The sequence below is a fragment of the Lichenostomus cassidix genome, chromosome 17, assembly GCF_008360975.1.
Source record: "Lichenostomus cassidix isolate B80296 chromosome 17, HeHo_3.0, whole genome shotgun sequence".
Classification (NCBI taxonomy): Eukaryota; Metazoa; Chordata; class Aves; order Passeriformes; family Meliphagidae; genus Lichenostomus; species Lichenostomus cassidix.
Window position 1 is genome coordinate 3475961 of NC_139497.1, and position 25808 is coordinate 3501768.

Sequence of the window (25808 nt, forward strand, 5' to 3'; positions counted from 1 at the left end):
GAGCCAGACAGAGCCTGGGAATGCAGGGCTGCATCCTTTGCTCTGATTCCTCCTTTTTTCCCAGCTTGGTGGGAGTGGGACAAAGCTGAGGGCGATGCTGGTTGAGGAATTCCATCCCTTCACACCTTGTCTGCAGCTGGAGGAGCTCCCTGAATGCCAAAACCCAAAAACGGATTTGGGAGCAAAAATTCCCACTGATCCTGACCAAGTGCTTGGATCTGAAATCAGCACAGCTCGTTGGCCACTGGTGGTTTTTTGCCACCAGTTGCAAAAGCCACTTGGCCCAAGAACTGCCCCTTGGGAAGGTTTTGGTAGGAATTTCATGGATAAATGGCAAAAATGGGGGAAAGCTCCAGCAGCCAGGTAGGATAGGATGAAGGTCAGAGGAACAGGCAGTTTTTCACTCTCCCCTCCACGTTATTTTCTGCTGAGCAGTGTTGGAGTTGAGAGCTGTAACTCCCTTTCCCTCCCCATCCCTGAGCAAAAGAGTCTATTTTTAACACACCTGCCAAAACACTGAATTTTTCTGGGGGTAAGACTTGTTGCAATAGCAAGTGTGTGATGCTAATGGCTTCTTGTGTTTCTGCATGCTTCAGATTAGATATATGCAGGTAAGATGAATTGATTAAAATCTGGGGTTTCATCCAACCCACAGGGCTGAGCTGTGAGTTCTGAGGGGGTGGACAGAGGGTCTCTGTTCCTGTGCATGATCCATACAACCCCATCACTGAATCCCCTCCCAAAATTCAGATTCTGCCCTGCTAAGTGCAGCAGCTCCCAACTCTGAGTTTTGCAGATGTCAGAGTTGACTCCAGGAGTTGGGGCTTTGGGAAAAGCACATTTTTATCAGATTTGACCTAAAATCGTGAGAATTGGCAACCCTGGCCAGGGATTTGTATAAATCTAATGTATTATTTATGACCCACTTAGTATCTGTTGCGAGTTTCATCTTAAGCAAAAACAAAAAAAAATTTAAAAAGGGAAAAATCAGCCTTTATCTCTTATTATTCTTCTTTAGCTGATAGTCTTTGGTGGTGTAGCTGTAATAAATGCAAAAAGTGCAGAGCTTGCCATGTTGGAACATCTTTAATAACACAGCCAGGGCTCCTCCTTTTGTTTTTTGGATATAAATAGTTCCTTTTAGCTTAACCCAGTAGTGGTTCTCTCCTGACTTTCCAAACTTGTGCTTGGTCGCTGTAGTTGGAGGCTGAACTGGAGCTCCACCAGGTTTCTGGACCACCCTTGGGAATATCTAACCATCCCTTATTTTTCCTTTTCCTAGAAAATGGGAATGACAGAAGATGACAAAAGAAATTGCTGTTTGCTAGAAATCCAAGAGACTGAGGCCAAATACTACAAAACCCTTGAAGATATAGAAAAGGTGAGAACTGAGGCCATTTTTCCCAGCTCATCCCCTTCCCCTCCAGCCCTGGATCCCACAGCAATCCTGCTGGGTTGCTTCTTGCTCCCAGAGCTGGCAGATATGAGGAGGAAGGATTGATGCATCCACATGGAAAATGGGAGAAAAGGAAGATCCAGAAATCCCAGGCTGAGAGGCACAAATGTACAGCCTGTAGGAGCAAACAGCAGCTTTTTTTCTGATTGCTGCTGATTAAAAAAAGGCTGAAAACCTTCCTGCTGTGTCCCTCCTATCCTGGGGTGAGAATCTCCCACTCCTCACTCAGCCAGGCCGGGTTTGCTGATAAGAGCCATGTTTGCAGAGATCTCTTATCCCTCTGATTGCCACGGAATAATTCCTTTATTCCATGCTCTGTTCCGAAGTGCTGAAGCTGCGCTGACTCGCCGTTGAAGCTAATTGGATTAAAAGTAGCATTCTGCTGCCTCAATTCAGGGGGTTTTAATTGGTTTTGATGAATTATTGCGGTCCCTTTCTCTCAAAAAACAAAAGCCAACACCTCAGTGAGGCAGTGGAGTTGTGGATGGAGCCTGGAGGTGATTCCTGCTCCGAGGAAAGCGGCGGGAAGGAAGAACAATAAGGAAAATCAAGCTGTCATTTCTAACCACCCTGCTGCTTTTGTTTCGTCCCCTTTTGCCATTCTTCCCCTCTGTCTGCTGCAAGTTCCCCCAGAGAAGCTGTGAGCAAAACCAGCACAGTGGAATAACATTTCCCATTTCCCAGGAAAATGTCCCAATATATATATCATCATTTATGTTTCCAAGGAGCCCTCGTTCCTTGGAAACAGCCACAGCCCTCTGGTTCAGCATAAGGAAGAGTTAAATTATTGTTTTCATATCAATTAAAGCTTGCAAAGGCTTTGCAGGCTCTGGTTGTTTTATGGGTGGAAGTTCCCATCTTGGGTGTGTTGCATTGGGGTTTTTTTTGCAGCCCCAAGTCACGTAGATGTTCCTATTAATATGTATTCGTTCAGAAAGGCATTGCCTGTGTAATCACATCATCGGTGCATTTTCAAGGGCAAAATTCTGGGAGATAAGGAGCTGGGGAGGTGTTTGAGTGCAGCCAAGCAGTGCTGGGAAGGGAGGGGAAGGAGCTGAGTGCATTGAACCCCCGGTGATGGGTTTGGCAGGGCAGGGGGCTGTGAGCACCCATGGGGTGGGGATTGCACCTTCCCAGCCCTGGAAGTGCCCTGGGAGCCAAGAGGAGCTCAGGGATGATGCACTCAGGGGAATTCCTGCTTCCCATTTCTCCCCCTGCTCACCCTCATCACTCTTTAATGAGTGCCTAAACTCATTAAAACCTGGCTCTTCCCTGCCCAGGTAAACTCAACTGGTGAAAAAAAGAAAATCAATCCCTTGCACAACTCCCTCTTTGTTTCCTCCTCTCCAGTTTCTCAATCCCTTTCCCATTTCCTCCTTGCAGAACTATATGAACCCCCTGAGGCTGGTACTGACTCCCCAGGACATGGAAGCTATTTTTATCAATTTGGAGGTAATGGTGTGGCCATTGTGCCTTAAATCTTTATTCTTTTCCCAACAGCTCAGCCCTCTCCCTGCTTAGGAGGAGGTTTTTCTGATTTCCTGTTAGATTTGTGCATTCACCTGGAGAGCTTCAGCCTTCAGTGTGCTGTGGAGCTTAAACTGGATTAGATGTTCTTTAACACTCTGTTTTAGGGGTGGGGAATAGAGGAACTCTAGGTGAGAAAATAATTATATCTAGTGGGTTTTTCAAGGATGGGGCTGTGGATTTCAGTGGGGTGAGATGGTTTGGGCACAGGGTGATGAAGGGATTTATTTCTACTCTGGTTTGCACAGGGTCTGGGTCAAAACTTGGAATTCCACCCTGTACTCCAGCCAGACAGAGCTGCATCCCCCTAGAATAACTATTTAGAAACACCTAAAAGAGGATAAAAACCCTGCCTGATGAAGTAGTGAATGTGCATTTCTTCAGGCTCTGTTTGCCCACCTGCTTTGACTGTGTGTAAAGTATTGACTGTTGCTTTGTTTCAGGACCTAATTAAAGTGCACTTCAGCTTCCTGAGAGCCATCGATGTCTCGATGATGTCTGGAGGAAGCAGCCTGGCAAAAGTGTTCCTGGAATTCAAAGAGAGGTAAAGGAATTCGAGGCTTCAGGCAGCTCTAGTTGGAACAGATTTGGGTTAATATTTTCAGAGATTTGAGCAGAGCTCTCTGTTCCTCTCTGCTTTCTCAGAGGAGGTTGGAGCCAGGTGGGGATTTGTCTTTTCTCCCAGGTAACAAGAGAGAGGACAAGAGGAAACAGCTTAAAGTTCCACCAGGAGAGGTTTAGATTGCATATTAGTGAGAATTTCTTCACTCTAAGGGTTGTCAAGCACTGGAACAAGCTGCCCAGGGAAGTGGGGAGGTCACCATCCCTGGAAGTGTCCAAAAAACATGTGGCTGTGCTGCTTAGGGACATGGTTTGGTGTCAGTGTTAATGGTTGGACTCGATGGTCTTGGAGGTCTTTTCCAGCCTTAATAATTCTGTAATTGCAGAAATGCCTTTCACAGCCACCCAGGTTTGCATCCTCCACAGCAAACTGCTGGAACATCACTCAGTGCTGACATTGAGCAGCCAAATCCAACCACAATCATCTGGGTCACCCAGGGCAGAGCAGAGGCTGGGACATCTCTGTGAGCAGCCAGTGTGGCTCCTGTGGATCTTTGCTCCTGCAAGCCCCAGGCTGCACCTGGATTTTTCTCGAGCTCAGCATCCCACAGGAGACTGGATATCCAATGTGTTTAGGGGACACATCGGAGGGGATAAAATGGGAATGCTGAGCTGGGAGGAGCTGAAACCTCAGTGGCCTTGCAGGGTTTAGTGTGATCTCCTGCAGACCTGGGATGTGGTGGGATGACTCCTGCGCAGGGCAGAGCTGGTCCTGCTGAGATCAAAGGGATTCCTCACCCCTAAAGAATCCCAGATTTGGCTCAGGGCTCACCCTGCACCTTTTGCACGATGAATATATGCAAAAGTGGCTTTTGCAAACAGGATCGATCCTGTGCTTTGGCAGCTGCCAGCAGCAGCACCCCAGCCCAGAGATAAGGTTGATAAAAGCCTTTAATATCCTTAATACTAATCAAAGGGTGATTCATTGTGGAACGGTGCCAGGCTGTTATTTCACTGTGATTAAACCAGTGTCTAGACACAGAAATGCCATTCAGAAGTCAATAACTCCAGAAATACCATCTGCATTAATAACACACCGTGAGGTCACATATTCCATCATTCATGGGGCCTCTTGTTACAAAGGGCATTTTTTTCTGGATTAAATTTAAAAAAAAAAAAAAAAGTTTCCGGAGAAGAATGCAAATAATTTAAAAAATACTCATAAAACTCACTTAGGTGATTTGGATCTTCTAATTCCTGGCTCAGCTCAGTGCCATCCCTGGGGCAGGGAAGGGGCACAGGAGGAATTTTGGAGGTGGCACTGCTCCCCAGGGATGCCCCATGGCTGTGCAGGAGCACGAGGCTTGGTTTTGAGCCTTTCAATAAATACTCCATGCAGGTGGGTGAACAAACTCACCCCTTCCTAAGGGAGTTTGCAAACAGCTTCTTGAAGGACCTAAAAGCCTTGGGAAGATATGAGAGAAGGAGCAGGCCAGACCTGCAAGGTGGTGATGGTGGATCTGAAGCTCTGTTCAGTCCCTTGGGATTTTGGGGACATCAAAAAATGTCATCAGTGCTGTGGGAAGCTGCTGCTCAAGGGGGGTTTTGCCTTGGAGAAATCCCCAAAACCGGATTGTTGAGGATGAAGAGTTTGGAGCAACCTGTTCTAAATAGCCACAGTCCTTTTCTACATCAGCAAAGACAAGAATACCACATTTTACAGGAAATGGAAATCTAGAAAATTTAGGAGGAGGAGAAAGTGAACTCTCTGAGGAGATGGTTTTGCCCCACCAAGAAAGGAATGAGAACCTCCAGAGTCCCCTCTTGGTCCCTGCACAGGAGACTTTCCTCTATCAAATCTATCCATGACAAATAGCTCCTGCTTCCCTCCTCATCCTTGGAGACATTCTGGCAAAATGATGCATTGCTCCTTGGCTTTGCAGGGGCTTTTTTTTGAGGAAATAGTTTGTAAATCTCTTTCCCTGAAAGCCAGAGGTTTGAATTTATGCTCCTGAAGCCTCTTTGAAACTCTCCCCATGCTGGCAAGGTAGATATTATTGTGCCTGAGCAAGAAGTTGTCAGGGGGGAAAAGGTAGAGGAATAATCTGTGGCTCCATAAATCTCTTTATTTCCTTCCCTCTGGGTTTCTGAGAGTCCCATGCTTATGGAGCAACGCTGGGTCGGTGGCTCCCAGATCATCTCCACAGAGAGAGACAAAGCCCCAAAAATAATGGATGAGTTGCAGTGTGTGATGGAAGATGTGTCTTATCAGCAGCACAACAGTTAACGGCCAGGCAGGGGGAGAAAACCCAAACCTGTCAGGCAGGATTAATGAGGGAAGTGAGGAAAAAGGGGGAATCCACCACCAAACTGCTCTCTTTTGTCAGGTGTTTAAATTTATAGCCCGGGGAGTCCATGCAGAGCTTCGCTGTGTTTCCAAAGGCTTTGACAACCTTCTTTTCCCAATTACCAAGGCTCTTGATCTCTAGGTCCCTGTGGCTCTTTCGAGAAGGAATGATTCTAAAATGTGGGAGAGAAATATCTTAGGATCATGGAATGGTTTGGGTTGGAAGGGAGCTTAAAAGTCATTCAGTCCCACTCCCTGCCATGGGCAGGACACCTTCCACTATCCCAGGGTGCTCCAAGCCTGGCCTTGGACACTTCCAGGGTCAACCATAAATTCTCTGGGCAATTTCTCAGTTCATCACCACCCTCACAAGGAAGAATTTCATCCCAATATCTCACCTAACCCTCCAAAAACAAGTTCTGGTGCTCTGGCTGCCCAGCCCCTTCTACTGAATCACCTCCACAGGCTCTGGAACCTTCTAAATGTTTAAATGTTGAAGGTTTAAATGTCCAAAAGCCACACAATAAAAGAAGTGTTTATACTTTGCTAAGCAGTTATATGGGGGAATAGCTGTTTGTCGTTTCGCTGTACACACATTTATATATCTTTTACAGCAGGTTATAACTGCCAGCATTTCCCGTTAAAACTCTGATTTCCTCCTCTCCAGGCTGCTGATTTATGGCAAATACTGCAGCCACATGGAATATGCCCAGAACACCCTGAACCACCTCCTCGCCAACCGGGAGGATGTCCGGCAGAAGGTGGAGGTGAGCAGGGGCTGAGTGTTTTCATCCCCTTTTTTGGGGTTTGGAAGGACTTGCTGGAGCTGAGAATGGTGTTTGGGGAATGTTTGATTTAGCGGAAGAGGAGAGGGATGTGGGATTGAGGGATGTGAGATTGAGGGATGTGAGATTGAGGGATGTGAGAGAGCAGAGCTGGGGGTTACCTTGCCCTGATCCCTTGCTTTTCCCTTATCTCTTCGCCAGCTCTCTGTCCTTCCTCCCCAAGTTTATCCAGGTTGAAGCAAGTTAACTTTATTTGAGTGGGGCTGGCTGGCACAAGTTCTTTGAGCTGTGCAGACCCTGAGCATCCCCAAGCCAGGAGCAGTGTGCTTTTCCAAAGTCACCAGCAGCACCAGGCCCGGGCAGAAGCAAACCCAATCCCCAGGCAAATTCCTGCCCTTCCCATCGTCAAGGCTTAGTGTGACTAGGGGCTGATGCAGATATTAAGTGAATCAAAGCAGCCCCAGAAGGGATGCATTGTCTGAGCTCCTGTTTTCATCCCTAATTCCTGCTTTGCTCTCGCTGCTAATCGGAATTTGCCGGGCTGTCTGCACACGTTAGCTTCCCTCCCACAAACTCACTGTGATTCCCCGTGTAAACCCAATTCAGGGATAAAACTGCATTTAGGAATTGTTTCAAGCGTGTTCTGTGTGTCTCACATCAAGGCTGGAACGTGTTGATTTTCCTGTCTCTCCCTCCTCGAGGCAGCTCTGGCAGGGCAGAGTCACGTTACTGAAATGGGTCTGGGCCAAGGCAACGGTGGCAAAACTTCCTGCGACCACAATTAGCTCATCTTAATGACTTAATGCTCATCAGCCAGCCCAGAGCCACGGGCTGTGTGCTCAGTGCCAGCCCTGACAAATCACCCACATCAGTTTGGCCCAGCCAGGAGGTGGCCAAATGTGTTTTCATTTGACATTTCCTCAGGTCTGAGAGAATTCATGCACTGCCCTAATGAGCAGCATCTCATTAAGCTTGAGTGGCTCCCATGCATGGCAATGGCTTTATTTTAGGTCCAGCCCTTGGGATTAATTCCTTGATATCCTCTGTGGTGGGACCCCCAGCCCTGCCTGCAGGGACCACGAGCCCGTGGGCATCAGAACTGAGTTTACAGAAGCCAAACGAACATCCACAAGACATTGGAGACTTTTTTTTAAGTGGGAAGCACCTGGTTTTCCTCTCAGCTGATTTATGGATCTCTTTTCTAGGAGTGCACACTGAAGGTCCAGGATGGGAAATTCAAACTGCAAGATCTGCTGGTGGTTCCAATGCAAAGAGTTTTGAAGTATCATCTCCTCTTGAAAGTAAGTTTTTCAGCACTGGCACTTCCCTCTCTGCTGCAGCATCTTTCAGCTCTGTCAGTGGAAGGTGAATCGTTGCCAAATGCAGAGCAAGGGTTGGTGTTTTTTATTCCCTTTCAAATAAAATAATTACTGGAGCTGCTTAACACGACATAACATTTGTGGTGTCTCCTAAAGTACGGTGACCCAGGGTAATTCTGCACTTGTTAGCCACGAGAGGCACTTAATGAATATAAAATAAGCTTGCATATAATCTGATTATGTGTGAAATTCCTGCCGTCAGCTCCGTGTAACAGATCTCTCAAGCACCAGCCCTTGGTGTGTTCCCTGTCCTGCGGCCACAGCTGACTGCCTGGGCATCCCTGCCACCTTCCTGCCACCTCCCTGCCACCTCCCTGGCATCCCTGTTGTCACCCCTGGAATCCCTGTCACCACCCTGCTACCACTCAGGCCTGTAGTCAGTCCCTGTCCAGTGCAGGCAGAGTCTGGGCATCCTCCCTAGCACATCCACACTCTTTATTTCTATTAATTTCTATTTTTCCAGGAGCTGCTCAGCCATTCCTCAGACCGGCCGGAGAAGCAGCAGCTGAAGGAGGCTCTGGAGGCCATGCAGGTACAGGAGGGTGAGGCTGGGGAGGGGACTGTGCTGGCTTTGGGGACAGCAGAGCTCAGCATCCCTCTGCTCTGTCCCTCTAAAACCTGGATGGAAAAACCATCCAGCAGCAGCTCGAGGGAAGGCAAGGTCTCCTTTTGGGCACACCTGAGTGCACTGATTGCTGTTGGATGCTGTGACAATCCGTTGTCACCACTGTCCCCTCCCGAGGCAGCGAGGGGAGCTGGGCTTTGTTGACAAGTTCTGACTTTTCCCTGATTGCTGTTGTGTGCAAAGAGGCTCTGCCAGATCCGGCTCTTGTTTTTGCTGGGAGGGATTGGAGGAGCTCCAGGAGGATCAGCAAGTCAGGGAGTGTGGCAGCGATGGGAGCTGAGTGTGTGGAGTGTTCCCTGTGTGCTTAGCCAGGTGGAATCCTTTAATCCACCTTTTTAAAAATATTTTTTTGTCATAGGGAAAATGCTCTTTCAATGATTGATAACTTCTGGCATCAGCATTTTGTTTCGTTGAAAGCTTTTTCCAGCTTTTAGATGAAACCCCCAAAATCTCGAGGAAACCATCAGCAACAAAAAAATAAAAACTGTAGAATCATCCAAATGTTTTCCCACTCTGAAATGTCTCCCCACACACACATTCACACCACATCCACTGTCAGCAGAGCCTGAGTGGAGGATGCTCATTAATCCTGGTTTTCTCTCTGGAGAGCACCTCAGGATCCACCCTGGCTTCATTTTCGTGCTCGTGGTCACTTTGTTTTCCCCCTCAGAGCTGCAGCTTTTGTAATTCCCTGCATTTCCTGCCTCTTACATAAGCTGGGTGACCTTTCCAGCCATTATCCCTGCCAGGCCAGGAATGCAGAGCTGATGTGTGGCTCTGTGGAGCTGAGGTGGTTTGAAGGACGTTGCATTCCCAGCCCTCTGCAGTGGCCTCAGATGAACGCTGGACCTGGTGACAGCAGCTAAACCCTGCTCATGGCCCCATCACCAGCACCACTGCTGAAAAATAAATGTATTTTTGCTCTGCCTCTGCTGCAGACTCAGCATCTTCTGCAGGAAGACACTGATAACCATCAGGGAGGTTTCTCTCTTCTCCTCCCCATCACCAGAATTCTGACCATGCTGGGCTCGGGGGGCTTTGAAAGCCACTCAGTTTGGTTTTAATTGATCTGTAAACCAAAGCTTAACTTCCAAGTGATGTCTTTCATCACGAGTCCAGCCTTTCTGTCTGCTGGGCTGGCAGGCAGCAGACATTGCTGCTGTCTGGGGCCAGAGCTGTGCAGGGGGGTGGATGCAGTGACATTCCCAAAGGGATTCAGATCCCTTTGATTTTGCATGGAGAGTTGTTTTTGCGAGGCAAGAGCAGGATTTTCACAAAAAAATAATGTCTGTGGTGGAGTTTCTTTGGTGCAGGTAGCAATCCTCTTCCTGAGAATGCAGAACTGAGTGGTGGTGGGGGAAAGGCAGCTGTGAAATTCCACAGACCCTGGGACTGTGTTTCCCTGGAATTGTGTTTCCCTAGGATTGTGTTTCCCTGGAATTGTGTTTCCCTGGAATTGTGTTTCCCTAGGATTGTGTTTCCCTAGGATTGTGTTTCCCTAGGATTGTGTTTCCCTAGGATTGTGTTTCCCTGGAATTGTGTTTCCCTAGGATTGTGTTTCCCTGGAATTGTGTTTCCCTAGGATTGTGTTTCCCTGGAATTGTGTTTCCCTAGGATTGTGTTTCCCTAGGATTGTGTTTCCCTGCTTCAGAAGGCTTTAGGTTGTGTCATTCCTCATCACCATCCCTGCCATCCCCGGCTGGGTGATGTTACAAGTATTGTCACACAGATCTGTGATTATGGGCTGTGATTAACCCTTCTTGTGTTGGGGAGCTCAGCAAGGTCTGACCCGGGGGGGGATGACTTAAAAAATCCCCTGCTCAGATTTAATCCAAGCTGACAAGAGCTGTTGGTGAGGTCAAGGAGGGAGCAAATAAGAAGCAAACAGGCACAGCAAATCCTCTCTGAAAGGTGCAAGAAGTTGTTTCAGTGGAAGGGATGGCTGTTTGTCTCTGATGGGTAAAAATTTGGGATCGCTGTGCTGCACTGGATTAGTGCATTGCCATGGATTCATGCATTGCCATCTTCTGGGAAATGGCAAACATTGCAGCACCTGCCTGGCTCAGCACTGGGAGCACCAACAGCCTGTGCTCACCTGTCCTGGCAGCTCTGGAGTCCTGCTCAGGTTCCTGAGGGGTTCAGGGAGCCAGGCTGGTGTTTGTTCTCCTGGGGAAGGTAAAGTAAAAATCACTATTCACCCTTTTTTTTTTTAAGGACTTGGCCATGTACATCAATGAAGTCAAGAGGGACAAAGAGACTTTGAAGAAAATAAGTGAATTTCAGAGCTCTATAGAAAACCTGGTAAGCTGGGAAATCCTCTTGAACCCAATTTAGTTTGTTATTAACATTTTTTCCTTTTTTTGGGCAATTACCACTAATGCCGATATGTTCAGACACTCATGTTTTGCTAATGGTCCAGAGGTGGCTGCTCCATCACAAAGCTGCTTTGGTTGTGATGGAGGGTGGCTTCTCTTGTTGGTGTTGCCCTAAAAATGTTTCTTCAGCTTTTTCTCACATTTTTAGTGCAAGGAGAACCCAAAAATTCCCCAAGCCTATCTGGTTTCTGTTTAAGTGAGTTTTCTGTTAAGAGGGGAGAGGTTCACTGAAAGTGAAGGAGAAGAGCTCATGTAATAAAGCATCAAATCCCCAAAACCTCAACCAGATATTTTAAGGAGAATCTCATCCTCCAAACTCCAGAGGTGCCAAACACTCAGGCCCATTGCTGTGCATCAGCACACCTGGAGGGCTGCTGGATTTGGGGGCTTTAAGCCTTGCCTTCGTTTGGAAATAGTGAATTTTTAATTGGTGGTTGTTTAGCAGAGACAAAACCCTTAATTATTGCGGAAACCCCTGAAAAACAGCTTGCTGGAGGTGGGGAGTGGTGTGCAAAAATGCTTTGAGTGCTGAGCCTTGCCCTGGAGGGCCAGTGCTGGAGCTCCAGGGATTTTCTGTGGTCCTGTAGCTGTGCTTGTGCACAGACTCCCCTTGGAGCCTCTCTCGCCTCTTTGGAGCATCCCTGGGCTCCCCTTGGAGCATCCCTGGGCTCCCCTTGGAGCATTCCTGAGCTCCTTGGATCATCCCTGGGCTTCTTGGAGCATCCCTGGGCTCCCCTTGGAGCATTCCTGAGCTCCTTGGATCATCCCTGAGCTCTTTGGAGCATCTCTGAGCTCCTTGGAGCATCCCTGAGCTCCTTAGAGCATCCCTGGGCTCCTTGGATCATTCCTGGGCTCCCTAGAGCCTCTCTGGGCTCCTTGGAGCATCTCTGAGCTCCCCTTGCTGAAGGTGGTGCTGCTCCCAGGAGCTTTGGCAGCCTGAGGCAGGGCTGGACAGAGCAATCCAGGCAGCTTTGGGTTCCCACCTGCCCCAAGCACAGCTCCAGGCCTGGCTGTGGATCTCAGCCCTGCTTTGCTCCCCGCAGCAAGTGAAGCTGGAGGAGTTTGGGCGGCCGAAGATCGACGGCGAGCTCAAGGTGCGCTCCATCGTCAACCACACCAAGCAGGACAGGTGAGCGGGCAGCAGGGCTCAGAAATGTCCCCAGCCTAAATGCACCCTCATTTGGCCATTCCCCTTGAGCTCATTGATTTAATTATTGCTTGGAATTTCACTGACACAGCCCAGCATCAGTGTGAAATCACAGCAGGGGCTGAGCAGTGAGCAGCGCTGGCTGGGGAGCTCAGCAGAGCTTTCCAAATCCTTCCCCTTGGATTTTTTAAATGAGGTGTTTGACTGCCTTGCCTGTTTATTTGCTTGCTTTGGGCAGGTATTTATTTTTATTTGATAAAGTGGTGATCGTCTGCAAGAGGAAAGGATACAACTATGAGCTGAAGGAAATTATTGAGCTGCTCTTCCACAAGATGACTGATGATCCCATGAATAACAAGGACATTAAGAAGGTAGGTGGACCAAGGATTAGCCCTGGAGAGCACTTTGGAGCTGTGTCAGGGGTAGTATGTTCCCATTAGCCTTTTAAAATAGAAACAGGGCTTGCAAAAAGCTGGAAAATAAACGCTCAGCTTTCAGGGCAGCCTTAAAGAACGTTGGGAAATGTTTATTAATGTGGGGCTGGGCTGGATCCTTGACCTCTGTCCTGGCAGAACAGCCCTGAGGAGGCTGGGATGGCTGGAGCTGGGAGGGAGGAAGCTGCTCCCTGCTTTCTGGCCCAGTGTCAGATGGGCAGGAGAGGAGGGCAGGGAGGGAGGGAAGGTCCAGGATGTTCTTCCTCCCACAAGCTGGGGGGTGGAGGAGCCTGGAAAGGCAGTGTGAGCCACAATTGGCACTCAAAGCACTGAAGGGACATCATTTTCCTGTGGTTTGATGCTCATTGTGCAGCCATGGAGGAAAAACCTGGAGGAAAAAACCTCCCAGCTCCCACTTTAGCAGAGCCCTGTTAGCTAAATCCACTTCCACACCACAGGAAGAGCTCTGGCACAGATGGGATAAGGGACTCTGGGGTGACAACAGCCAATTTTGCCACTTGGCTGCTGAGGGAATGCTGCTGGCTTCGTGTTTTAATGAAATCTATTTCCACTTTGCTCTCCTATGCTTTCTAGTCTCACGGAAAAATGGTAAGCAAAGCACCTCTTTCCCTGTCGTGTGGTTGTGTGCAGTGTGGTGATGAGACAGGCTGAGCATATGTGCAGTGGGCAGCTCAGATGTCCCTCCTGGGCTGTCACTTGCTGTCAGCCAGGGACACAGCCCTGGGGAGGATCCAGTGGAGCAGAAGAATGTGGGTTCTCTCATCTGCCACCATGAAATGCTCTTTGCTCCAAGAGCACAGCGCCAGGGCGGCTCAGGCATCATTAGCTGGGATGTGTTGGAGGAACAGAGAGCTCTCCTGCCTCCTTCCCTGCTGTTCCCTGGGCATGGCTCAGCAGAAGGGGCAGGGCAGGAGCTCAGAGGGGTGTGAATAGAAGTGTGGAAAGAAAGAATTCAGCTCTCCTTTTTTTCCTTGCAGTGGTCATACGGCTTCTACCTAATCCACCTGCAGGGGAAACAGGGCTTCCAGTTCTTCTGCAAGACAGAGGAGATGAAGAGGAAGTGGATGGAGCAGTTTGAAATGGCCATGTGAGCATGATGGCTGCTCTAGCCCTGGGTGCAGCTCCCAGGCATGGGGGGGAAGTGTCTGGGACCATCAGGTCGCTGGAGAGCAGCTCTGCTCTGAAAGCTGTGATGGGGAAGCTCACGTGGGCTGGCTGGATGAGTCCCTGTGCAGAAGGAGCTCAGGACCATTCTCTGAGCATCCCCAGCAGAGCAGCTCTGAAACTGGGGTTTATCTCTGAAATTGAGATGGGATGGTTGGGAGGAATTCTTCCTGTCAGGGTGGTGAGCCCTGGCACAGGGTGTCCAGAGAAGCTGTGGCTGCCCCTGGATCCCTGGAAGTGTGCAAGGCCAGGCTGGACAGGGCTTGGAGCAGAATGGGATATGAGGAGGTGTCCCTGCTCATGGAATGGGGTGGGATGGGATGGTTTTTAATGTCCCTTCCAACCCACACCTTTCTGGGATTCACTGAAAGGACATTTCCCTGTGGTGCTGGGCTGTGAGGAGACACCAGGCTGGAGTGGGAGGAGGGAGGATGGTCCTGAGCAGAGCAGGAGCAGGGCTTGGTCCTGTGCCACAGCTCTGGGCAGAGCTGATGATTGACTCAGGCAGGGCCAAATCCATGACTCTTGTCCCAGGGGAAGGTTGATGGGCAAAACCCTCTCTCCACAACCAAACCCTGATCTCCTTTCACATTGGATTCCATATCTGTCCAAGCTTGGACTGAACTGCAAACAGCCCAGTGGGGACAGGATGATAACCCCCAGGTTGTTATTAAGGATGATAACCCCCAGGTCCTTTCCCTCAGGTCCAACATAAAGCCAGAGAAAGCCAATGCAAATCACCATAACTTCCAGATGTACACATTTGAAAAGACAACCAACTGCAAAGCCTGCAGGATGTTCCTGAGGTGAGCAACAACCTTCCCTCTGTTCTGCATTAAAACATGGAAAGGAAAATCTCAAAGCTGAGGCTGGATTAGGATTTTCTGATTTTTTTTTTTTTGGCACAGAGGAACCTTCTACCAGGGCTATCTTTGCCCCAAATGTGGAGCAGGTGCTCACAAGGAGTGCTTGGAGATCATTCCTCCCTGCAAGATGGGTGAGTTATTCCATTTTGTGAGCACATGGATGATCTGAGAGATTCACTCCGTAAAGCACTGGTGGTTGTTAATGCATGCAAAAATCCAAGTGTGCTCCCACCCACCTCCCAGGGCTGTAATTCACATTGGCTGGTGGTTTAAAAAACATAAAAAATATGTTTTTTAAAATAAAAAAAGCCAATAAAGCAGCCAAAATTCTCCAAAATGCAGAGCTGCATCCCCTGGATGGCAGAAGATCATGGCAGCTCCAGCCCTTGTGGGTGTGCATTTAGGAGAGATGATCACTTCTTCATCATTAGATAATGAAAGCAGGAGGGTCTGCAGCAGGGATAACCTTTCTGATGAGGAGAGAGCTCATCTCTGCATCCCAAATGTCCCAAAGGAGGGCAAAAATTTGTCCTTGATCTAAACTGGGCAAAGCTGTGGCTCTCCTGTGCTCGCCCAGGGCAGAACCCTGGTGATGCTCCAGGAGTGTCACAGGGTGGCTTTGGAGAGGTTTTGGGTTGGGAGGAGAGGGAGGAAGAAACAAAAGCACTTGGTGCCAGTGAGGAAATGGCCCTGCCTGGCTGCAGTCCCTCCCCAGCTCCTGCCCTCCCAGAGCAGAGAAATGACTCCAGTGACCCCAGCTCTGCTTTGGGCTTCCTGCAGCAAATTCACACCCTGAACCAGTTGGTTGATACTCCCAGCATCAGTGAGGCAGAAAATGGGGTTTGTTGCCTGTTAGATTAACCCCTTACTCCACCATTTCTCTTGCAGGTTCTTCAGCAGACCAGGTAGGTGGTTTGACCCTTTTTCTCACCCCCTTTGTCCTTGGCCAGTCTGGGGGTGGGCAGCTCTGGCCTCAGAGGGGTCCCATGGGCTGGGGGGTGCCAGGGAGCTCTGGGGAGAAGGTTTCCCATCCCAGTGCCATCAGGGGGGTGCTGGCAGAGAGACCTGAGCCTGATGTGTCCTCATGGAGATGTTTTCCTGTTTTGCAGGATTCCCTGGGCGCTGGACCTGGTAAGGGCATTGCCGGGGGACAGGAGGGCAGGGAGAGGTGACAGCTCAGTGGTGGCTGCAGGAATCCCCAGCACTGAGTGTGTGGGAGGGGGAGGCTCCTTCCAAAACCAGAAAAGAGCTTTAGTACCTGCAGAGAGGTCCTGTGAGCCGTCATGGAGCTGATGGGGCACTGGGGTCTCTGCTGTCTCTGCTGCCACATCATTTCTTTGGGTGTCCTTGTGCCCCTGGCCAGCAAAGCTCCTGTCAGTGACCAAGGAGAGCCTAACCAATATTCCTGTGCCAAATCAACCTTCAGAGCAGACCAGGCTTGTCCTGGCAGGGAGATGTGTTGCTGATGGGGAGCATCTTCCTTGCTGGCATGTCCAGTGTGCTCAGGGCCTCTGATGGGCCATCAGTCACAAAGGTTACTGCAATGATTTTTTTGTCTTCCTGTGTTTAAAACTTGCCTGGACAAAGCTCTGGGCCTGCCCTGCCCCTGCTCTGGCTCAAAGGAGAAGAACAATTTGTTTTTTGTGCTATTTCTGACGGAAGCAAAGCCAAGCCTGGCAAAAAAAAAGAAACCTGAATCAAATTTGTGGCTAAAAAAAAACAACCCAACAAAACAAGCACACAGTGCTCTTGCTGGGCGGGGAGAGGCAGAGGTGGGGAAGCATTTTGAGGACAAACACTGTGGGTTTGGTGCAGTGGGGGAAGCTTATTTAATGTGCAGCTGCTGGCAAGACAAGTGGACTTTGACTGGGAGCTCCAGGGGTGTCTGAGTCCCAGGTCCAGCTGACATTCCGTGGCAGCTGAGTGCTTCTAGTCCCTTTTGCAATCCTGGTGTCACTGCTGAGCCCAGCAGGCTTTGCTGCTGGCCAGGCATGGCTTGCCAGGAGCTCCTGTGCCCCAGTGAGGCTCAAATTCAGGTGCAGGGCTGGGAGTTGGAGCTTCAGCTCAGCTCGGCCCTTGCTGGGTTTATTTTTGCTCAGGGAACTCACTCATCCGTGTGGCTTTAGGAGCCAAGAACATTCTCTGTGGACACCATTCCTTTCTGCTTTCATGTTTCCTGCCCCCAAATCCTGCCTGCTGTGCCTTTTCACAGTGTTAGGAGGAGCAGCCTTCGGGAGGGGTGGGTTTGGGTTTTTTTTCAGCAGGGACAAGGTGGTGAAACCGTTTTGCTTCTCTCCCAGGTCCTAAAATGGTGGCAGTTCAGAATTACCATGGAAACCCAGCCCCTCCTGGGAAGCCAGTGCTGACCTTTCAGATTGGGGATGTCATCGAGCTGCTGAGGGGAGACCCTGACTCCCCATGGTGGGAGGTGAGAGCGATTCCCTTTGGGAATCTCTTTGGGAAAGTCCTGGGAACTTTTAAACCAGTGACTTCTGCATGATCCCTTTTATCTGTGGCCATTCCTGGTGCGGGGATGTGCTGGGGGTTGGGAGGCAGTTTGGATCCTGTCCCCACCCTGCCCAGTGACACCAGTGCTCCCAGTGCATGCCCCACTGATGCCCAGCTTGGCTTTGCAGGGGAGGCTGCTGCAGACGAAGAAGTCAGGTTATTTCCCCAGCTCCTCAGTGAAACCCTGCCCCGTGGATGCCAGGGTAAGTGCCTGAGAGGAGACAGAGCTGGCACTGCCAGGTGGGTGTAGATACTCAGGTTGTCCCTGAGACCTGAGATCCTGAGGTCTCAGTCCTTCCAAAAAGCCCCTGAGCCTTCAATGAGGTCTCTACCCATAGGGGAGGTGGATCCCTCATGCCCTGGCTGAGGGAGGGTCAGGTCAGGGTGCTCCGAGCCCTGCTCCCAAGGCTGGGCTTGGTGTGATCACATCCAGCCTCTGCTCCTTCTCTGCAGGGCTGACTCGGGAGCAGAGACAATCAGGCCCAGTGCAGGGAAATTTGGTTTGTTTTAATTGTTTTTAGCTGCTTGCTGTAATGTTGTCAGCTGCTTCCCAATTCAAAACCACTCAGGTAAATGACCAAACGCAGCCTGGGAGCTGAGAGGGCAAGGCTCAGCTACAACACTGCCCTCAGCAGCCCAGAATTCAGGAATGGCTTGGCAGAGGGAAGCTTCCCATGGAGAGGAGCATCCCACAGCCCGAGGAGCTGCTGGCTCATCACTAATGAGTGATTCTCAATTTGCAGCCCCCCAACAGCCGGCCGCCCTCGCGGGAGATCGACTACACGGCGTACCCCTGGTGAGTGGGCAGCAAGAGAAACCAGCCTCGCCTCTTGGTGGTTGTTCTGTCAGGGATCCACTCCAGGGAGGAATTCTGAATTCTGGATTCTGGCAGTGCTCTGCAGCCAGCTTTCCCTGTGGCCATGGGGCAGCTGCTGCAGTGGTGGTTGGGTGTGGAAAGCCCTGGCAGCATCTGTGGGGATTTCTTTGTTGGTGGAGAGGGTCAGAGGCAAGAAGAGAGATGCTGGTTTCTCTTCCCATTTTCTGTGCCCAGAAAATGATTGAGGGAGGAAGGAGGCGATTCCTGCCTTGGCAGGAGAGGCTGTGCTTGGCTTGCCTGCTGCTCCTTCTCTCCAAGCCCAGCCAGGTTTATGAATTCATGGATAGAAATCACCTCCACTCTCCAGCTCTTGCTGAAGCCTCATTAACCTGGGGACTGATTCCCAATTAGTGGGATTTTCTTGGTGTCAGGTATTTCAAAGGGGAGAGGCCATACTCTGTGGTTCAGTGGCTCAACATCTTCTTCTGTATCTCAGAGCACTTGGCTTGCTGCTCAGGATATTTGGGACATTTCTCTCCCTGCTTTCCAACCTTCATGCCATTAAAAAAGATGTGCCTTTCTATCCAAAACATGCCTGTTTAAAGATATGCATTCATTTTAATGAAGGAAATGAACTAATTGACCTCTGGGCTCAGGTTTGCAGGGAACATGGAGAGGCAGCAGACAGACAACCTGCTCAAGTCTCACGTCAGCGGCACTTACCTGATCCGGGAGCGGCCGGCCGAGGCTGAGCGCTTTGCCATCAGTATTAAGTGAGTAATTCCTCATTCAGGAATCCAATCATTTCATATTTCTCACTGGCAGAGGACGAGCCAGGGCTGGGGGCTACATTTCCCTGAGTGCCTTTCCTGCTGTTGGCAGGTTCAACGAGGAGGTGAAGCACATCAAGGTGGTGGAGAAGGACAACTGGATTCACATCACGGAAGCCAAGAAGTTCGAAAGCTTGCTGGTGGGTTTTTGTCCTCCCTGCTAGCATGTGCACTCCAAGCCATGCAGGGGATGGCAGACACAGCCTGATGCCTCTCCCTCCTTCCCAGGAGCTGGTTGAGTACTACCAGAGCCACTCTCTGAAGGAGAGCTTCAAGCAGTTGGACACGACGCTGAAATATCCCTACAAATCCCGGGAGCGCTCTACCTCCAGGACCTTCACTCGCTCCCCAGGTAACACTCCTCATGGAAAACCTGCCCCTTCCAGCCAGCTGTAGAGCAGTGATGCAGGGATTTGCACCTTTGCTGGAGGGCTTGAGTTCCTCAGATCAATTCTGGTGGCATTTTTGGGATGGGGTCAGGGGGATCTGGCCAAGCTGGGGCTCTCTGGCAGTGCTCTCTGAAGGGACAGTTTTTGCTGGGACAGGCTGGTTCCCCTGCTGTGGTTCTGCCACCTTGAGGGTGGTTTGCCCTCCCTCTGGTTGGGAGCAGGGATGTGATGCTCACTTAGTGGGATTTATCCTGTCTTTCCCACCCACGTGAGATTTTTGTGCTTTGATGGTTCCAGTGTGACTTGTGCTGGTTTGAATCCCGGTGGGACTCCTTTAATGGAGGTGATGGGTAAAATGGTAAGTTTGTGTCTGAGAGAAAAAAGAAAGGAAAAAAAAATCAAAACTAATGGGCAGCAAAATGTACAGTAATGCAAGATGTTGTTTTGTCCAAAAGCCTGAGTGCAGAACTAACTGCTTTGTGGGGAAAAATTAACGTTAAAAATTTTTCTCCATGGTATATTTAAAAAAGAATACCAAAGGAAGATAGGTTTTAAAAGTTGATTAAATACCTTTTTGCGTTAAATACAACCCTAGGATGAATTTTGAGCCCCCACAGTGGCTGTGGGGCTGTGGCCAGAACTTCTGTCAGCTGTCCCAGCTCCTAGCCCCTGCACAAGACCCTCTGCATGCTCTGCCCTGTATTCCTCCACCAGCTTGTAAAGCACTGTGCCTTATAATATTTTATTTTAATTTCCTTTTTAATGTGTGTTCTGCCTCTTTCTGTTTCTCTCTAACCTCTCTGCAGCCTCCTGCGCTTCCTACAACTTTTCTTTTCTCAGTCCTCAGGGCCTCAACTTTTCTTCTCAGAGCTCCTCCAGTCCCTTCTGGTCAGGTACCAGTGCCTCTCCCTGCTGGAGAGACCTGCCACCATCCCCAGCTTGAAAGCCATCACCAGTGGGACCTGCAGGGTCCCCTCTGTCCCTCCATCCCCACAGCCAGTTCAGGGGCTCCCCAGTGCTGCCCTGGGAAATCAGTTAATTCAGTTAATTAACCGCGGCTTGGCTGGCAGCAAAACGCACTCCCCAAAATCAAGGCAGGGAGGAGATGGACTTGTTGCTATTTGAGAAAAGGGGCTAAAATTAACGAAAAAAAGTGGATGTAGCACTTTGGGATCTCATGATGTACTTCAAGCTCGACCTGCTCACCCCATGTGTCTCACCCCACGAGCATCAGCATCGCACTGTGCCCTAGTCTGACCCTCCTTGTCCTCCAGGAGAATATCTCAGTGTCCAGCAGGTTTTGAGCTCTGCTGTCTGCGGCTGCTCAGGAGCCCCTTGAGGAGGCAGGGGGGAGCCTGTGGTGTCAGGGGTGTTTTGGGGATCAGTCTCCCTGCAGGGAGTGCAGTGGTGCCCCAGCTTTTGGATTTAATGTGTTCATCCTCCCCATTGATGGGATCAGAGCAAAATCCTGCCAGTTTTAATGCCCATTTCAGCTTTTATCTTTCAGTCTCTCCTTTAGGCTGGACAGGGAATATTATGGGCAAAGCCACATGTTCCTTTCTGGGTGCCATCTTTGGGAAGAATGCTTCACTTTTTGAGCATAAATCTGGGATTTTGAGATTCTATCACTGCATGGAAAGTATTGCAAGAAGTCATCTGTGTGGCAAGGGGCTCTGAGCAAGCTCCTGATGAAAGAGCTCAAATCTGCTGTGGTTCTTGTCCATTCTCCAGCCTGGCTGCCTGGCCAGGAGGGATGAACCCTCCAGTGATTGCACATTGTGTGTCTGAACCATCTCCATCGCCATCCTCATCTCCTCCCACCCCCAGAGCTGAAAACCTGGGCAAAGCTTTCCCCCAAACTTCGTTCAACCTTGGTTTGCACGCTTTTATAAATGAAATTAACCCTTGGAAATGCTGGGGCGAAGAGGGGAGTGAAACACAACATCCCCTCAGGATGGGTTTTTTTCTGCAAACGTCAGAGAAAATGCATTTTTCTCCTCCTCTGCCCATCCCATCCCTCCCACTGTTGCTCTCCAGCCTTTTTACCTCTGCCCAGACCTTGGGGCAGGAATGCTGAATGCTGTCCCTGCCTTCCCCCCTCCTTGTGCCTCCCCTGAGCATCCTCTGCCTGAAGTGATGGAGATCCATGGGGCTGTGCTGGTGCTGCTGGAGGTTGGCTCCTGGGGTGGCTCCTGGGGTCATCTCCTCACCACAGGGAGATTGTTGGTCAGTGTTAGGGTTTCTGAGTTTCTGAGGTTTTTTCCTGGCAGGGAGAGGAGCAGGGAGGTTCCAGGATCCAGCTTCTTGCTCCTCATGGCAAAGCACACAGGATTTGCTCAAGACCTCTGGGAGAATCCATTCCCAATAACTCAATTTTTGAGGCAGCTTAAATCCAAGTTGATTTGCAAAGAGTTCCATCAGGTGCTGGGAGCTCTGTAGCAGCGATTGAGGGCACAACAGGATTTTTCCATTATTCTATTCTTAGTGCTTGTATATTCCTGTGAAATCCTTCCTTTTACCACCTCACTGAAGTGCCCTTCACCCCAGCAATCCCCACCAACCCTCTGACCAGCAGAGAGAGGCTTCCCAAGCTCACAGAGCCATTCAAATCCCAGCAGGAATCCCGTTTAATCCCAACCACCCCGTTCCACGCTGGTCCGAGCAGCTCAGGCTTTCCACCCCTCCACCCGAGCAGCTCCAACTCTCAGTGCCATGCTGGAAAACCCAGGTTGAACCTCTCCAAGCTTTCCCCAGGCTTCAGCCAGCGTGGGGCTGCTCCTGACGCTGTGCTTTGTCCCCTGGCAGTGTTCACCCCCCGGGTCATAGGGACGGCGGTGGCGCGGTACAACTTCGCGGCGCGGGACATGCGGGAGCTGTCGCTGCGGGAGGGAGACGTGGTGAAGATCTACAGCAGGATTGGAGGGGACCAGGGATGGTGGAAGGGGGAAACCAACGGAAGGGTGAGTCCAGAGATGTTCCTGTCCTGTTCCTGCAGTGGGAAATTCTCCCTGCTGTGGGACAGCAATAGGAAGGGGATGTGTCCCACTCCCTCTCGCTCTTTCCTGGGTTCTCGTGGGCTGTCACCTCATGAGAGCCACCTCGGGGGGGCTTTTGTGACAGTGACAGTGATGTCCAGTGCACAAAGATGGGTGGGGGCATGTGGTGGGAAGGTCTGGTTTTCCCTAAAGCTGCCCATGGGGATATCCACAGGGGTAAAGGTTAAAGGCTCAGCATCCTGGTGAAACCAGCAGGCTGATGGCTTGAACTGCTGTCCCATGGAGTTTGTAGTGCTGGAGACAGATTCTTCCTGCCCTGATCCCTTAGGTATTGCAGGCCATGTGTCCAGGGCAATGCACAGGAGTTAGTTCCATCCCAAATTTGGGAGATGGCTGGCAGGCCATGTGTCCAGGGCAATGCACAGGCGTTAGTTCCATCCCAAATTTGGGTGATGGCTGACCACCACTGGGGTGTTGCACATCCAGGGCTGGGAAAGCACACTATAGCAGGGGAATAATCCCAGTGACAGGACAGGGGCTCCCTTCCAGAATCCCAGAGCTGGAAGGGCTCATGGAGTCCAACTCCTGACTCTGCACATGCCTACTACCATCCCACCCCGTGCCTGAGCTGTCCAAACCCTCCCTGGACTCCACCACCCTCGGTTCTGTACCCCTGGAGCTCCCCAGCCCCAGCTGACCTCTCCCATTCCCCCCTTCCCAGGTGGGCTGGTTCCCCTCGACCTACGTGGAGGAGGAAGGGGTGCAGTGACCACGGGGATGGCCGCTGGAAGTCGTCGAGCGCCCGGAGCCAGCAGCTGCAGCCCGAGCACGCCTGTCCCAGTGCCGGACACCTCCCAGGACTGCTCCCGCAGCCAAACCCGGATCCCCCCTGTGTACAGCGCCTGCCAGGGCCTCCCCAGGCCGTGTATAGAAGATTGATGGTCTGTGGGATGTGGTGTTGATGGAGCAGCTGCGGGAAAGCCCCGGGAGAGCTGTGCTCCCTGCATGGACAGAGCTGAGAGACTCTGGGGTGCCCAGCGGGGCACGGGCTCCTCAGCACCCCTTTTTTGTCAGGGTGTTCTAAAAGCCACCCTGGGGGTGGTGGTGGGAGGGGGAGGCTGAAGGGTTGTGCCTGGGGGAGGATTTGGGGCAAACCCCCTGCCACACCACTGGAGTGGTTCCCCAGGTCAGGATTTTGGCAGTGGCCCTGGCAGCCGTGGGCAGCACCGTGCTGTGGCCAGGCCAAGGGGCAGGGTGGGGACACCTGGCCCAGGAGGGGGAGAGGGCTGTGAAATCACTTGGACCCTCAGATGTAGGCTGGAAGTGGACTTTGGGGTCAGACAGGAGGGGAGAGAGCTGCTTTGGCATCCCCAATCCCGTTATCCTTACAACCACCTCAGTCCCACCAGCCTTGCCGTGGGCAGGAGTGCTGCCCAGGCTGCAGACTGGTCCCACTGGGTGAGCAGGAGGTCTGGCTGCACTGCAGGACTGGAGATGTGCTTTGCCACCAGGTACATGCAGAGGATGTGTCCCTGGCTCTGTCCTCCCCTTGCTCCCAGCAGGATTCCCCCAAGCCAGGCTGGTTTTTCTTGCAGCCAGGACAAATCCCACCTCAAGAGCTCAGGGCGAACCCACCTGAGTAAGGGCTATGGGACCAACTCCTCCTTCCTGTCCCCGAGCTCTGAAAGCATCTCTTCTTCCCAGCTGTGTGCACTTTTGGGGGCTGGGAGTGTTTTCCCCGCTCTCTTCCTCCCCCAGGCTGTTCCTGCTGCTGCTGTCCAGTAAAGGTCCGTCTGTTGTGACATTCCCACTGTGTCCTGAGCACCATCTGTCTGAGTCTGCCCTTCCCAAAGCGCAGAGCTGCCGGCTGGGAATCTCAGCCATCATCTGCCGGGCACTGGCTTCACTCTCCAGCTCCACAATTCTCTTCCAAAGTGCAAATACGAACAAATTCATGTGTGGGATTGTAAAAATTCCCATTGTGTGGGAGCGTGACAGGGAGCACATCCCTGTATCTGAGCCCCAGGAGCTGCCTCACTGAATATGTGGCATTTTGAGCTGGTGCTTCCACGCCCTGATGATTTTCCTCTGGGATTGGTGGTGCTCCTGCCGTGGAGCATCGTGTTGCTGGTGTGGGATGCTGGTGCAGGGCTGGGAGGTGCCAGAGGTGGCTGGGTGAGCAGTGCTGATGCCCTCAGTCCCTGGCACAGGGGATCCTGGCTGCAAACAGAGCAGCAGGGTCATGCTTGGGATAAGAAATGGAAAGTTTGGGGCTCTCAAGGACAAGGGAATGATGCCAACTCGGGAATTCCGTGTTTTTGCTCAGTGACAAGCCCAGCCCTGCTCCTCCTGGAGCTCTGGGAGTGCCTCCACTCCTGGGGTGTGGGGTGACAGGGACACGGGGGGCTCAGGGCTTTCCCAAGGTACTGTTTGGTGCTAACCCCTCCCAGGCAGCCTCTCCACGCTCAGTTTGAGGGGAGCAGGCAGCAGGGAGCTGCAAAGGGCTCCATTCCCATTCCAGAGGCTGGGCTGGAGCTGAGGGTGTGTTTGGAAGGATGGGACACACAAACTCCTGATGGCTCATGCCTCAGATCTTCAAGCCTTACAGCCCCTCCTGTTTCACGTGGCCAATTTTGTGAGGTGGCATCACCCTGGCAGAGCCCAGACCTGGCACCTCTGTCCCTGACACCCCACAGGGACACCCCAACCTCTGCCTGCCCTGCCAAACCCCCTCCTCCCAGAGAGCTCTCCCTCTTGTGTTTACTGGTGTAAGAAACTTGTTAAAAAAAAGAGATTGTTCTGTTTGTAAGTAATTATTCAGCCATTTGCCACAAATATATCTGTGAATAAGAAAGGGAAATGTTTTTTTTTTTTTTATGATGGCGAGAAAATTGTATATATTATTTTAGTTCATCGCAGGTCATTCGGAATTGCAATGGGATACGTTGGAAAATAATATGTAAATTCCTCTGGGTTTTTCCTTTGCACTGCACTAACTGGGGTAGGGTGGAGGGGGTTTAAAGATAAAACTGTTGGTTTATGGAATAGTTTCTAGCTGGGAATTTGGAAAATCATTTGGAATAGCTTGTAATGCTGGAATAGAAACTTTAGCTGCTACTTAGAAACCCTTTTGCATGTGGTTTTTCCAGGCCTTTTTAAGTTACAATTCATCAAAGTAAATTCCCCAACGAAAAAATAAAGTGTAATTTTGCTGATAGGTTTTTTTTTTTATTCCAGCCATGCTTTTTACTGTGCCAAGGGGCTCAGGATGGTGTTGGGGTTCTTGTCACTAAAATCCCTTTTGGCTGCACTGAGGTTCAAGGGTGGCTTGGCCCATCCAGGGATGTTCACAGGGATGGATCCTTCCCAATTCCTGGCATGAACGCTGTTTGTATCCGTCCAAAATTTGGAGTAAATCCCTCCTGCAGTGCCTGTCAGGTTCCTTCTCATTCCTTGAGCAGCTGCCACTCGTGCAGTTGTCCCATCCAGGAGCTTTCCTGAGCTGAACCCCTGCAGGGTGAGGGAAAAGGGATGATTTTCCATGGCTTTTAGTCACTCCTGAATATCATATTCCACAATCC

General features: G+C 50.7%; 1 protein-coding gene across 5 annotated transcripts in view; it reads left to right on the plus strand.

Annotated features, from left to right (window-relative positions):
* Positions 1-25444, plus strand: part of VAV2 (vav guanine nucleotide exchange factor 2) — a 118799-nt gene extending 93355 nt beyond the window's left edge. The window contains exons 6-29 of one of the 5 annotated variants that reach the window (XM_085076878.1): positions 1283-1381; positions 2840-2908; positions 3427-3527; positions 6559-6658; positions 7882-7977; positions 8519-8587; positions 10895-10981; positions 12099-12184; positions 12441-12573; positions 13231-13245; positions 13635-13744; positions 14526-14627; positions 14730-14818; positions 15576-15592; positions 15797-15818; positions 16988-17115; positions 17324-17398; positions 17939-17991; positions 18669-18785; positions 18895-18982; positions 19071-19194; positions 20038-20124; positions 22037-22191; positions 22949-25444. In XM_085076878.1, coding sequence (XP_084933004.1) covers positions 1283-1381; positions 2840-2908; positions 3427-3527; positions 6559-6658; positions 7882-7977; positions 8519-8587; positions 10895-10981; positions 12099-12184; positions 12441-12573; positions 13231-13245; positions 13635-13744; positions 14526-14627; positions 14730-14818; positions 15576-15592; positions 15797-15818; positions 16988-17115; positions 17324-17398; positions 17939-17991; positions 18669-18785; positions 18895-18982; positions 19071-19194; positions 20038-20124; positions 22037-22191; positions 22949-22996 — 2070 coding nt within the window. In that variant the 3' untranslated portion in view covers positions 22997-25444. Of the gene's footprint in view, positions 1-1282; positions 1382-2839; positions 2909-3426; positions 3528-6558; positions 6659-7881; positions 7978-8518; positions 8588-10894; positions 10982-12098; positions 12185-12440; positions 12574-13230; positions 13246-13634; positions 13745-14525; positions 14628-14729; positions 14836-15575; positions 15593-15796; positions 15819-16987; positions 17116-17323; positions 17399-17938; positions 17992-18668; positions 18786-18894; positions 18983-19070; positions 19195-20037; positions 20125-22036; positions 22192-22948 lie in introns of all 5 variants that reach the window. The other 4 variants (XM_085076877.1, XM_085076880.1, XM_085076879.1 and 1 more) reach the window with 4 other exon arrangements.
* The last annotated feature ends 364 nt before the right edge of the window (positions 25445-25808 follow it).